Raw genomic sequence first — 14,047 nt, forward strand, 5'->3', positions numbered from 1 at the left:
AATTATACTTACTTGATAAGTTATAATACAAACATAAAAAATATACATTAAGAAAACATGTCTTAGTACATAAAATAAAAAGAAAGACTTTAGAATGAAATATATCATACCTTCATATACTTTTTTTTGTTACATGTTAGTTAATTTACAAAAAAGTATGATGAAGAAGAGAAATTATAACTTTATATGTGGATTTTCATGAAAATAAATATGAATTTATGTAGACAAATAAAGGAAATAAAAAAATAAGGACTTGAGAATGATATATTTATTAACATCATGTTATTTTTTTGTTACATGTTAGTTTCATTCACAAACCAAATACTAATTTATATAGACAAAAATAGAGAAAATAAAAAATAAAAATTTGCAATGAAATATTTCTTACCTTTATATACTTCTTTTTTTGTTACAACCTAAACCTATATGATGAAAAGAGAAAGGATACTTGTGAATGTGAATCTTCATAAACAAATATGAATTTATAGGCAAACTAAAGGAATACCGTATGACATCATAAACTTATGAGAGCCATGAATATTATTAAAAGAAAAAATTAAAGAGGGGCAAGTCATGATTAGTAACTCCTAGTGAATAAATTAAAAAATAAAAATAAAAATACTTAAAATGTAAAAAAAAAATTATTATGATTTCATGATTAGAAGGGAGATAAACAAATAGAGAAAAATATTGAGAATTATAAATGTTTCTATATTAATAAAATATGTATTTGTATAAATAAAGTCATATATTTTTATGATAAAATAATTAATTTAAATTTAAAAAGTTAAAAATAAATAAATTATATTTCTCCTTTTTTATAAGTGAGATAAATAAATAAAAAGATGAAGAGGTTTTGTTATAAATGATCCTCCATTAATAAAAAATTTATTTGTAATAAATTTTAGTAATTCTTTTTATGATATAATAATTAATTTATTTTAAAAAAAGCAAAAAAAAAAGAGAAAAATAAATGGAGGCCATAGAGAGGTGCCACATCACCTTATATATATATATATATATACATATATATATATATATATATATATACATATATATATATATCTATATATATATATAAAAATGAGGACCATAGACAAGGTGATGTATATATATATATATTGATTCTAGAATGACTTATCATTTTTCTATATCAATTTAATGATATAAAATTCTTTTCAACTTCTAATTTTATAAATAGTCAAATCAGTAAATATGCTAAACTAGATCAATTGATGTTCTCCCCCTCCCCTTCTTCTTCTAAATTCATCAGTAAGGATTCCATTGATATTTCTCATATGTCGGTCTTTTAACCATCTATTAAATTATTATTATTATGCTTGATTATGATTATTTTTGGCTGCTGACGATTCTCTCACGACATACATAGTTTCTTTCTTTATAAATTTCACATAAAATATTGGTCCACTAGACTTTCTTATGAAATTTTTAGTTTATTGGTTATTCTTTCTTATTCAGATTAATATATTGTTTTATGTTTAACAGTTTTTCATTTTATATAAATATGATGACATGTATATTTTATTTTATTCTTAAAGTTAATTGGGTTGATATTACACATATTTCAATACATAAATTAGAACTATATAGATTTTATATAATAATAAAGGTCAAACGTGCAAGGCATGTTCTTGGAATTAGTATCATTATAAGTGAGAAGCTCCAAACCTTCAAAGTTGGATTACTATTTTGCCTCTCCACTAATTCAAAATAAATTAACTTATTTTTTAAATATTAATATTTAATTATATAATGATAGAATATGAAGTTCAATAACTACACTTAAATTTTTTAGTTATGACATTATAATTATAATTAATTAGGTTAAATTAAATTGGAGTAGAAAATAATAATGTATGAAACTCTTCGAATTTTGTGATTCTTTGAATTTTGCAATTAACATCAATTAATCTATCATGAAACAATATGTATGAAACTCTTCAAATTTTGTAATTCTTTTCAATGTTCCCCATTAAAAAATTTTGTTAGGTGAAAAGATAATCAAATATTACTATTGTAATGACCCTTATTGTCATTTTTAGTGTTTTATCTTCTGTACATCGTTTAGAGCGTTCCTATAGCGATTCCAAGTCATTTATGACTTGCTGGGACTGACAGATCGGTCACCTGGTCATTCGTTTGGTTATTGTGTGAGTTTTAGTATTTTTGGAGCTTATGAACCTTGAACGATCATTTTCGATCAAAAGTTCAAGAAGATGACATCAGAATCCAATTCTGATGATTCCATCAGTTCCGGAAGGGTCATTTTAGTCTAGTAGCATTGTCGACATGACTCCCAAAGTTTTCAGTGTGAGTTGGTGGGATTAGGCGTTTTAACTTTAAGTTTAAAGGCTAAATTTGACTTTAGTCAACATTTTGAGTAAACGCGCTCGGATGAGAATTCCGTCAGCGCGGTTAGCTCCGAAATGTCGAGTTTGGTCTAGTTTGACCCTTCTTTCGGGTTTTGAGGTTTTTGATATTTTCCGAGCTCTTTTGTGGTTTTTGACTTAAAATGGCCAATGGAAGTGGAACCCACATTTTATCGAGATGACCTCTGATGAAAATTTTGACTGCGCTTTTGAGTTCGGAATGTCGACTTTGGTAGGGTAGCATATCTATTTTATTTTTATCAGGTTCCGAACGGATTCCGAGCACCCGTCGGAGACTTTAAAGAAAGTAGGCAAAGCTAAATCTGGTGCAGCCCCTATAAAAACCCAACTTTCAGCTTTGTGTCTTACTTTGAAATCTTGATATCTTGAGCTACAAAACTTCAAATTGGGCGATTCAAAAGGCTAAGTTGTGAGATTTTTCGAGGGCAACACATTGGTGAGCTTGGAATCTGATTTGGGGACCCGATTTGAGGTAAATTTTGGGTTTTAACTGCTGTCATAGCTCATTTTCGAGCACAAGTTTTGGGAAATTTTAGAAGGTGATTTCTTGGCCATTTTAGGTCCGAATCAAGTGATTCAAGAGCCTATATTGTGGGGTTTTTCATGAAGATCGTCGTGGTGTGGTTGGTTTTGGCTGTTGGAGCTTCATTTTTGGTAAAATCTTGTAAGTAACTGCTGCCATAGTTGCTGATTTTTAGCTTAGAATTTGGGTTCTTTTGTTGCATGTTCATGTTGGGACTGTTTTGAGTCCTGAATTGTGCTCCATTCTGGTGTACAAGTTTCGAGAGTTATTTAGGACTTTTATTTGGGGTTAATTCGGGATTTCTCAACGCGGATCCCACTTTTTCCATTTTGATCGTGAAATTGACCCATCTCCGTTTCTTGCGATTTTAGTGTTTAAATGACTGTAATAACTTTGTGACTCTATTTCTGATAGTGTATCAACGTTTCGTGGCCTTTTAGAAAGTAAAAGATCCGGGGAGTGAATTTTGGAGCGCGCGTGATCTGCGTTCAGGTAGGCTATGGTTTCTCTTCTTAGATTGAACTCGAACATGTGAATGCATGTTGATTAGTTGGGATTTGGGTTGGGTAGTTATTGGATCATCCATAGGTGTTAAGAATCATATTTTCGCCCTTTTTCTGAGAATTATCGGGTAACTGTGAACATGTTTATTGTTATTAATTGACCTTCTTTGCTATATGAATTATTTGTATGTTTGGATACTGGTTGTCAGAAGTATGTTGGGCCTTAGTTTAGGTTTGACTAAGGTTTTCCTTAGAAATGCATGATTCAAAGTCGGTAGGACTTAGTTTAGCCCCGACGTCGCTCGGCCAGCTTAAATCCTTGTAGACTGATGTAGCAGACTTGAGTCTGATAGTTGGGTATTTAGAAAGACGATGAGCTTGATCTAGCGATAGTTACTCTTATTTCTTCGATGTTACGGCTTCTTGAGTTACGTCAGTGACAATGATTTTCGCTCCGTGATTCAAAGTTGAGTTCGATTCAGCTTTAAGGACTTACATTGATTAGCTAAGTCTGGATGGTGTTCCACGGGTTTATATGATTATGGATAGATAAAGACTCTTTCAGCAGCTATATCAACATCTTTGTCGGGTATCCGGATTTAAGGTCCAGCCTCGAACATCCACATACTTATGTAGAGCATTCGGTTAGAGGTCCGGCCTCAAGTATGTAGAGCATCCGGTTAGAGGTCCGGCCTCAGTTACTTATATTTTGCAATTGGCTACTTGTGTAATTCTGGTGAGTGTCTGGTTCAAGGCCCGACCTCCGTACCGTCAGATTTTACTTTTTGGTTCGGTGTTCTTTGGCCTCGAGTTTTATTCTCCTTAAGTTATAGTTATTTTGTGTACTCGTCGGGCTTATGGGGGTCTGTTCGGGTTTTTATTTAAACTTGTGCACGAGTGTACCTTCTGGGCTTATGGTGGGTCCAGTTAGGTGTAGTTAGCTTATTTATATTAATTGAGTTAGATTTTTATACACTCGTGTGCATTATTGTGTTACTTAGCCTTTGTTCTTGACCTCTAGTTTTGTGATTCCGTCTTTTCATAGTGCTTTACTTTTCTAGTTCAGTCGGCCTATGATGCCTACTGGGTACCTGTTTTTTTGGTACTCATGCTACGCTCTGCATCTATTTTTGTGATGCAGGTCCGAGCACCGGTAGTCAGCGTTGATCGAGTTTGGGGAATTTCTGGTCTGGAGACAGGGGTGAGCACACAGCGTTTTGTACTATTTCAGTCTCCATCTGTTTATATAAAGACTTGTCTTTTACTTTTCGAGACAGTCTAGTTTCGGTGGTCCACTGTTGGGACTTGTACTCGTTTTGTTGGTAGCTCTATATTAGTGACTTCCAGGTTCTGGGAGGGATCCTTTATTGTATTTATGTTTTGGTTTGCTTATGTTGTTATAGTAATTTTTCTTAGTCTTGTTTAGTTTCTTCTACCCTCACACCCAGTATGTGTGGTTCTGGGTTGTGGTTTGGCTTACCTACTGATGGGTTATAGTAGGTGCCTTCATGGCTCGAGAAATTGGGTCGTGACAACTATAAGTACCAGTTAGTTTCTTCCTAATTAAGTTATCACATTCTTTTCTTTTCTATGATCCATTATTCTCTTTTCTTCTACCTTGATTATGATATAAATACATGTCGTCAAGAAGCTGACTGGGGAGAAGAACAAATAGCTTTATTTTGAAATTAAAAAAAAAACTTTCTTACAATATAGTTCAACTTTTTAAACTTAACAGTATAAGATATGACTTATATATCCCTTTAGATCTTGTTTTATGTTAGATTATGATTTTAAGTTTTTCTTTTTGATTTTGGAGTTAAGGTATGGTTGTCCAAAATGGATTTGATATGCAACCCATATTTTAATGTAATTATGTGTTATTTTGCATTATTATGAGAATTTTTTTGTTTTTATGTACTTTTAAGTGTTATTTAATTGACAAAACTTCAATTAATAAATGATGAATTTGATAATACTTGAATAGTTTATGCGAAATATATTTTTATTTAGATAGAAATAATTTAAATAAATACATAATAGTGATGTTAGGGAAAAATAGTAATGATTTTAATATAACTCGTGTTATATATGTGTATTCATGGGACTCACACGTAGTAAATACATATTCTTAAATCCATTTTTTAAATTGCACTAGATTAGGCTCTTTGAAGTGGTCATCAACTTGCAGTTTCAAAATATTTGGCTCTGTATATAAAAATGATGTTTCTTTGTTTCAAACTAATTTCTTTTTTCAGGATCTCAATGTTTACAACATCACCACTAGAAAACCTAAAATTCTTGCATGGTTGACAGCAATTCCTCTTAAATCTCAGCATTCCCTCTATATAAATCACTAAACTCTGCAGTGAAGTCATAAGTGAACAAAAACTAATCATTAGAAACAACTTAGAAATTAAAGCATTTTTTCAGTAGCGAGTTGAAATGGGAGATAGAAGGATACTGTTGGTTCTAGTGCTGGTACTATTAGTGTCCTTTGTTGGTGCTTATGAAGAGGAAGAAAACGATCAAAGGACACAAGGAGAAAAATGGTTTTTGCTGCGTCAGTTACATAATGTTGTGAAAACTGACGCAGGGTCTATGAGAATGGTGAAGGGTGGCTATCGTGGGGGTTCGCATCTCCATAGTCCAATGCATATTGGTTTCATCTCCATGGAACCCAATAGCCTCTTTATCCCACAGTACCTCGATTCCGATCTTGTCCTCTTTGTTCACCATGGTAAAATTCATTTTTCTTTTATCTCTTTTGATATGTATAAGAATTCATTAATATTGTCAGTGTATATCATTGAGTCATTAAATACAGGGGAAGCAAGAGTTGGACACATCCATAGGGATGAATTAGCAGAAAGGAGTTTGAAACAGGGAGACGTGTACACGATTTCTGCTGGATCAGCTTTCTATTTGGAGAATAGAAATGAAAACCAGAGACTTCGCATAATTTGTAGTATTGGTATTACCTCAGAATCCATGGGATGGCATGCATTCCAGGTATGCATGCCTAAGCTAAAAAATTGTCCTAATTTTCTTCTCAATACATTGTAACTCAACACACTTTGCAGTCTTTCTTCATTGGCGGTGGAACTCATCCTACATCCGTTCTTGCTGGATTCGATCATACCACATTATCAACTGCTCTTAATGTAAGTATTCAAGGGAACTTAATTTTTCATGCTACATTTATCAGTGAGGAAAAACTGAACCAAAATTATGTAAAACTGCAGGTTTCAACAGCAGAAGTAAGAACGTTCTTGACCAGACAATCTTCGGGGCCAATTGTGCATATATCTGATTCTCATCATCACACAAACATTTGGACTGAATTTGTTTCCCAACAACCCCACCAAAAATTAGCTCACTTGAAGAGGATTGTGAATTTAGAGGAAGAAGTTACCCCAAAAGAGGAAGAATCAACATGGTCATTGAGGAAATTTTTGTGTACCTTACTGCACAGAAAAGATGTTGTCAAGAGAGTGAATCATGAAGCTCCATCATCGTACAATCTCAACAACAGGAATCCTGATTTCAAGAACAACTATGGATGGAGTAAGACAGTGGATGAGTCTGATTATTCTCCTTTACAACGATCAGGCAATGGTGTTTATCTTGTCAATCTATCTCAGGTAAATCATCTTGCCTCATAGAAGTGGTGGTGACCTTTGATCCAATAGTCTCAAATCGCCTAACTTATTGTATGTTTCTATTCTTGATAAATGTAGGGATCCATGATGGCACCTCATGTCAACCCAAGAGCAATAGAGTACGGAGTAGTGTTGAAAGGGACTGGCAGGATCCAAATTGTGTATCCAAATGGGACTTTAGCAATGAATGCAAGAGTACGAGAAGGGGACGTCTTTTGGGTGCCAAGGTACTTCCCCTTCTGCCAAATTGCTTCATCAAATGGCCCGCTTGAGTTCTTCGGTTTCACTACATCAGCAAGGAGGAATCATCCACAATTCTTGGTGGGTAGGAACTCATTGATGCAAAGCTTGAGAGGGCCAGAATTTGCTGCTGCATTTGGAATCAGCGAGAAAAGGCTTAACAGGATTGCCAATGCACAACGTGAACAAGTCATCTTGCCTTCATCATCGTCAGATTCTCCTATGAGGATGAACATTGGTTCTTATTAGTTTATGGAAATTCTAGTTCGTCTTTCGTCTAGTTGAATATGGCACAAAAGCTCGAAGCCAATTTTGTTACTTTTCATTTTTATTTTTTTACTTCCCCTGTTATTCAGTCTGAGTTTGTTTCCTTGGCATCGTCTTGTTGGAAGCAAGACACATTGCGCATTTGAGTTGTGAATAAGACGGATTTGTTTCCTTGACATGGATTCTATTGTCGCTTAAACTTCAACATCAATTTTACTTATCTATTCAAATTAATTCTGCAATGCAGTTCTTATACATTTGCTCACAATAGCAAATCCTCCATTGTTCAAAAATTGTCTTCATATATTAAAAGCCAAAAATGTAATTGTTGAATGCCTTGAATCGGACCCGTTACAACAGAAAGAACGGAGGGCGGAGTCTCCCCCAGCCCGACGGTATACAATGTTGTTGTATTGGGCCCGACGGTATACTTGTTCATGTTGAGCATTAGTAATCCTTTTAAGCCTTTTCTCTCCAATCCAAATGCAGCTGCAAATTCTAGCCCTCTCAATCTCTGCATCAATGAGTTCTTACCCACCAAGAACTGTTGATGGTTCCTCCTTGCTGATGTAGTGAACCCGAAGAACTCAAAATTTCCATTAGTCGAAGCAATTTGACAGAAGGGGAAGTACCTTGGCACCCAAAAAATGTCTCCTTCTCGTACTCTAGCATTCATTGCTAAAGTCCCATTTGGATACACAATTTGGATCCTGCCAGTCCCTTTCAACACTACTCCGTACTCTATTGCTCTTGGATTAACATGAGGTGCCATCATGGATCCCTACATTTATCAAGAACAACAACACACAAGTTACTATACTTGGACATATATAGTAACTGTCATAGCCTAGCCTGAGGCAAATGTACATTTTAGTCAGTGTGTGCAAGTAGTCATTACCGAAGATAGATTGACAAGGTAAACACCATTGCCAGATATCTGTAGAGGAGAATAATCAGACTCATCCACATTCTTTCTCCATCCATATTCGTTCTTGAAATCGGGCTTCCTGTTGTAGAGATTGTATGTTTATGGGGCATTATGATTCATTCTCTTGACAAAACCTTTTCTGCTGAATAAAGTACACAAAAATTTCCTCAATGACCATGTTGATTCCTCCTCTTTGGGGCTAGCTTCTTCCGCGGAAGTTACAATCCTTTTCAGGTGAGCTAGTTTCTTGTGGCATTCTTGAGCAATGAAATTGGTCCAAATGTTTGTGTCATGAGAACCAATTAAATGCACAATTGGTCCGGAAGTTTGTCTGGTCAAGAAAGTTTTTAGTTCTGCTGTTGAGACCTGCCATTTTACATAATATTAACACACCTTGTTTTTTTTCCACTGATAAATGTTGTAAGAAATGGTAAATTCATTTGAATACTTACATTAAGAGCAGTTGATAATGTGGTATGATCAAATCCAGCAAGAACGGAGGCAGGATGAGTTCCACCACCAATGAAGAAAGACTGCAAAATAGTTACCCGGAAGATTTGGGAAGAAAAAGGACGTAATTGAATGAAACTGAGAAATTGCATTTTGATGACCATTTCAAATACAATAAAAGAAATGATATAAGGTATAATGTAAACACACTCGTTCTAATTAATCAACTCACACTAATTTATTATTTTAATTTCTCTTGTTAATTTAATTTTGTTTAAACAAATCTTAGAGAGTTTGACCTAGTTCAACTATGTCCTAAGTCAACTCTTTAATAAAGAAAAGCTTTCTTGTTGATTCAACTGAAGGCCATGACGCAAAATAGCAGCGGCAGGAAGAGACCTAATATACTTATCACCGGAACTCCGGGCACAGGGAAGACAACTACGGCGGCTGCTCTGGCGGAGGTGACAGCGCTCCGCCATATCAACGTCGGCGATTTCGCTAATGAGGAAAACTTGACGAACGGCTGGGATGACACCTTCGATTGCTACTACATCAATGAAGACCTCGTAAGTCTTTATACATTTTCCTCATTAAAGCTCTAACAGGTTAAACCTATACCTTAATTTTGACTTTTTTTTTACCAATTACTCTATTTTTGTTCAAGTTTTGACAATTTATGGTCCCTAACCCAGAAGTTGCTGCAATGTTTTTCTAGGAAGTTTTAGATTTAATGGACACGAACTGTTAAACATTCAATAGGTGAGATTCAAGGATTAGATAGCAGTATTAATTTGAATTTTGTTTAAGTTGTGCTCTTCAGAGTACATCATATTTAGTATGGGAATAAAATGGAACTGAATTGAGTCGAATGGATACTGTATTCATATAGATATACCCAACTAAGTTGATTCGGGATTGAGGTATCGTTGATTGATCAATTGATTTGTGCTCTTCAAAAGCGGTTTTAACTAAGGATGATCAAGTGATGGAATTTGAGTTTTATATGGTGATTGTGTTGTTTCTCTACCTTGCATTTTATGAGTTTTTATGCTATTTACTATAGGAAGGCAGGCCTGCAGGAAAAAGAACATGTTTATTCTATATTTACAGTCTGAAGTTTCTGTATACCAAATTTTCCTATTTCCAGGTCTCGACTGGGGAAATTAATTTTCTTTGAATATTAAGTAGCATTATGTTTCCTATCCAGGTATGTGATGCTCTTGAAAAATTGATGGAAGAAGGTGGAAACATCGTTGATCATCACGCCTGTGACTTCTTTCCTGAATGTTGCTTTGATTGTGTGGTGGTACTTCAAACTGACAGTTCTGTCTTGCATGAACGGTTCACTAAGAGGTACTCTTATCAATTGATCCTTACTTTTCTGTTCGTATGCATCTCTAGCATCGCCCTATTAAATATGTTTAGACTGTTTGACTGTCCCAGAGGTTACTCCGATCATAAGCTTGCTACTAACACTGAATGTCAAATCTTTCAAGCTTTGTTGGACGAGGTAAAAGAGAACTATCCAGACGATATTTTGGTCATACTTAGAAGTGATTTCCTAGAAGATATTACCAAAAATGTGGAGACGCTGACCAGTTGGATTAGTAATTTGAGCCCTGCCGTATGACTAAAGTATCAAAACAGATGTATTATAGCATATTAAGGCTATAGAAAAGGTCAAAATCACTTTTATGTGTATACAATATATGCTAGGCTATGCGTCACTAAGCTTAAACAAGAACATTTCACGGGTGAACGCATGCTTGACTAATACTTTTGTGAGACTACCAGCTCATAGATCTGCTGCATGGACATAAATAACCTGAAGTTGCTGAAATTTTAAATTTTCTTATAACTTATACTAATATAGTTCAAACGAAGAACAAAATCATGTCAAAAAGCCAATCCGTCTTATTCACAACTCAAAAGGGCAATATGTCTTATGTTCAACAAGACTACCGAGGAAACAAAAGCAGATCGCATGAAAGAAAAACGGACAAGAGGAAACAAAAAAACTAAGTTCCAAAACTGGCTTTGAGCTTTCATGTCATAACTCAACTAGACCATGTCACCAGGAGTAGATGATGATGATGGCAAAATGATTTGTTCATGCTGTGCATTAGTAATCCTTTTAAGCCTTTTCTCACCAATTCCAAATGCAGCTGCAAATTCTGGCCCTCTCAAGCGCTGCATTAATGAGTTCCTACCCACCAAGAACTGTGGATGGTTCCTCCTTGCTGATGTAGTGAAGCCGAAGAACTCAAATGGGCCATTTGTTGAGGCAATTTGGCAGAACGGGAAGTACCTTGGCACCCAAAAAACATCCCCTTCTCGTACTCTTGCATTCATGGCTAAAGTCCCATTTGGATACACAATTTGAATCCTACCAGTCCCTTTCAACACTACTCCATACTCTATGGCTGTTGGGTTAACATGAGGTGCCATCATGGATCCCTAAATTTACAAGTAAAAGAGAGATGAAATGTGTAAGCAAGATAAGAAGCATACAAGTTGCTATATATACATGGACCATGTTAACTATGATTTTCTTTCACGCATTGAGATTTGAGTTAATGCATGCAACTGATAATTACCGGAGATAGATTGACGATATAAACTCCATGGCCAGATTGTTTTAGTGGAGAATAATCAGACTCGTCCAACTTCTTGGTCCATCCATACTCATTCTTGAAATCGGTATTCCTGTTGTAGAGACTGCACGCTGATGGAGCTCTGTGACCTACTCTGTTAACAATGTCTTCTCTGTTTAATAAAGTGAAAAGAATTTTCCTCATTGACCATGTTGATTCCTCCTGTTTGGAGCTAGCTTCTTCCTCGAAATTCACAATCCTCTTCAAGTGAGCTAGTTTATGGTGGGGTTCTTGGGCCAAGAACTCAGACCACGTATTTGTGTGATGAGAACCAGATAGATGCACGATTGGACCCGAGGTTTGCCTGGTCAAGAACGTCTTTAACTCTTCTGTTGAGACCTGCCATTTTACTTAATATTAACTCAGCTACTCTTTTTCCACTGATAAATGTAGTAAGAAATGGTAAATTCATTTGAACCCTTACATTAAGAGCAGTTGATAATGTGGTATGATCGAATCCCGCAAGAACGGATGCAGGATGAGTTCCTCCACCAATGAAGAAAGACTGCAAAATATTATCACAAGTTGAGAAGTTTTGTAAAGAAATGGATTAAATGATCAATTTTTGAGAATTTGACTTAGGGTACCTGGAAAGCATGCCATCCCATGGATTCTGAGGTAATATCAATACTACAAATTATTCGAAGTCTCTGATTTTCATTTCTATTCTCCAAATAGAAAGCTGATCCAGCAGGAATCGTGTAGATGTCTCCCTGCTTTAAACTCCTTTCTGCTAACTCATCCCTATAAACGTGTCCAACTCTTGCTTCCCCTGCATTCAATTCATAGAAAATGAAGAACTCTGGTTTGTAGTTTAATTTTCTATGAAGTCAGTGTATTGAAGTGAACTTTACCATGGTGAACAAAGAGGACCAGGTCGGAATCAAGGTACTGAGGTATGAACAGGCTATTTGGTTCCATGGAGATGAAACCAATATGCATTGGACTATGAAGAAAAGAACCCGCTCGATATCCACCCTTCACCATTCTCATAGACCCTGCATCAGTCTTCACAACATTATGTAACTGACGTAACAGGAACCATTTTTCTCCTTGTGTCCTTTGCTCACTCTTTCTCCCTTCATATTCATAGCCACAAACAGAGGCAACCAGCGCGCAGAAAAGTACTAGCACTAGAGGCAACAATGTCCTTATATTTCCCATTTTCAACTCGTTACACAAAATCAAGTTGTTCTTTAATCAGTTTGTTACAATGGAGATGAAGGAATAGCAGTTGTTTATATAGAGGGAATAGTGAGATTTGATGGAGTTGTTGTCAACCATGCATGTTTTTTAGGCTGTTTTTTCTGCTTTATTATAAACGTTCAGATCCTGAAAAATGTATACCGTACCCAAAAAAATAAAAATCATTTGGCGAGCTTGTATACAGAACCAAATGATCATTTTAATTAGCGAAAATGCAATTTGATGACTATTTCAAAGGGAAAAACGATTTTATGTTTGCACATAAACATGCTAAACTAATTTTAATAAATCATGAAATAGTAGTCGTATAATAAGGCAGACACAATAACATAAGATAAACCATTGATATACTGGAAACATATTAAAGCTAGGATCATTGTCTTACCATTCTTATATATCATTCATTATGTATACCTCTTTTGGATTTTCATACTATAATAAAGAACATGCTAATTTATCTTATCTCTTTTAATAATTTGATTTGTGAACCTATCCATGCTCCGCGCCGAATTAAAGGGGAAACTTACATAAATATACTATGATAAAAAAAAATATTCACCAGTTATAGCAATAATATTTCTTTTTCACTTGATCACTTTTAATTCATTTATAATACAAGTTTAATTCATATTACAAAGAACAATTTTTATTCACATATAATACAAATTTTAAGATAGATAATTCATTTATCACACATTTTAATACACTTATAATACAATGTGTCAAATTTTTACCAAACAAACCTAATATATTTTAAAAACCAATTATAATTCATATATGTTACATACATAATTTACTTTTAATACATATCAAATTTAACATAGTATTGCTATATATAGTAATAAATAAAAAGCATTGTTAAAATTAATAATTATTTATTAAAATATATTGTCCATTAAATTTCTCGTAGCATTGAACAGGTTGCCAGCTTATGGGCCACTTGGTGAAACATATCTTTGGCGAACAGTCTGTGGTCTTGCTATACCCAATGAACTGGTTACTGGACCAATAAAAGACCCAAAATTAATCATTGACAGAAGCCCATAATAATCTAACCCGACAATAAACTGCTGGAGATATATAGGGTTATATATTTCGATTTTTCGATATTTATACACACCCTTAGTTATATATTCCCACAATTATCTCTATTTTGCCCTAGTAGTCTTTAATTTTTGCCTCTCCGAACTTATTATGAAT

The 14,047-nt window shown here is 34.6% G+C and overlaps 3 protein-coding genes, 1 long non-coding RNA gene and 1 pseudogene across 5 annotated transcripts; 3 read left to right on the forward strand and 2 right to left on the reverse strand.

Moving 5' to 3' along the window:
- Positions 1 to 2,745: 2,745 nt before the first annotated feature.
- Positions 2,746 to 4,689, forward strand: LOC138349008 (uncharacterized). The gene is made up of 4 exons (XR_011221526.1): positions 2,746 to 2,883; positions 2,972 to 3,075; positions 3,349 to 3,426; positions 4,579 to 4,689. It is a non-coding gene; the product is annotated as an uncharacterized lncRNA (long non-coding RNA).
- Positions 4,690 to 5,695: 1,006 nt separating this feature from the next.
- On the forward strand, positions 5,696 to 7,782 carry LOC104644341 (vicilin-like seed storage protein At2g28490). Its single transcript, XM_026031739.2, has 5 exons — positions 5,696 to 6,177; positions 6,265 to 6,449; positions 6,521 to 6,601; positions 6,683 to 7,081; positions 7,178 to 7,782. The coding sequence occupies exons 1-5, from the start codon at positions 5,883 to 5,885 to the stop codon at positions 7,586 to 7,588; spliced, it is 1,371 nt and encodes a 456-aa protein (XP_025887524.2). The 5' UTR covers positions 5,696 to 5,882; the 3' UTR covers positions 7,589 to 7,782.
- Positions 7,783 to 7,905: 123 nt separating this feature from the next.
- LOC101256009 (vicilin-like seed storage protein At2g28490) lies at positions 7,906 to 9,278 on the reverse strand (annotated as a pseudogene).
- Positions 9,187 to 10,827, forward strand: LOC101260825 (adenylate kinase isoenzyme 6 homolog). Of its 2 annotated transcripts, none has more exons than XM_010324097.4 (3): positions 9,187 to 9,553; positions 10,195 to 10,340; positions 10,413 to 10,827. In XM_010324097.4, exons 1-3 carry the CDS (start codon positions 9,353 to 9,355, stop codon positions 10,615 to 10,617), a joined length of 552 nt encoding a protein of 183 aa, XP_010322399.1. In that variant the 5' UTR covers positions 9,187 to 9,352; the 3' UTR covers positions 10,618 to 10,827. The 2 variants fall into 2 exon arrangements, with proteins under 2 accessions (XP_010322399.1, XP_004241269.1); XM_004241221.5 differs by having other exon boundaries at positions 10,431 to 10,827.
- Positions 10,828 to 10,883: 56 nt separating this feature from the next.
- LOC101260540 (vicilin-like seed storage protein At2g28490) lies at positions 10,884 to 13,002 on the reverse strand. The gene is made up of 5 exons (XM_004241220.5): positions 12,496 to 13,002; positions 12,229 to 12,413; positions 12,066 to 12,146; positions 11,585 to 11,980; positions 10,884 to 11,444 (listed from the first exon to the last, which is right to left on the reverse strand). Exons 1-5 carry the CDS (start codon positions 12,803 to 12,805, stop codon positions 11,049 to 11,051), a joined length of 1,368 nt encoding a protein of 455 aa, XP_004241268.1. The 5' UTR covers positions 12,806 to 13,002; the 3' UTR covers positions 10,884 to 11,048.
- Between the last annotated feature and the right edge of the window lie 1,045 nt (positions 13,003 to 14,047).

This window comes from Solanum lycopersicum, chromosome 6, assembly GCF_036512215.1.
Source record: "Solanum lycopersicum chromosome 6, SLM_r2.1".
NCBI classification, from domain to species: Eukaryota; Viridiplantae; Streptophyta; class Magnoliopsida; order Solanales; family Solanaceae; genus Solanum; species Solanum lycopersicum.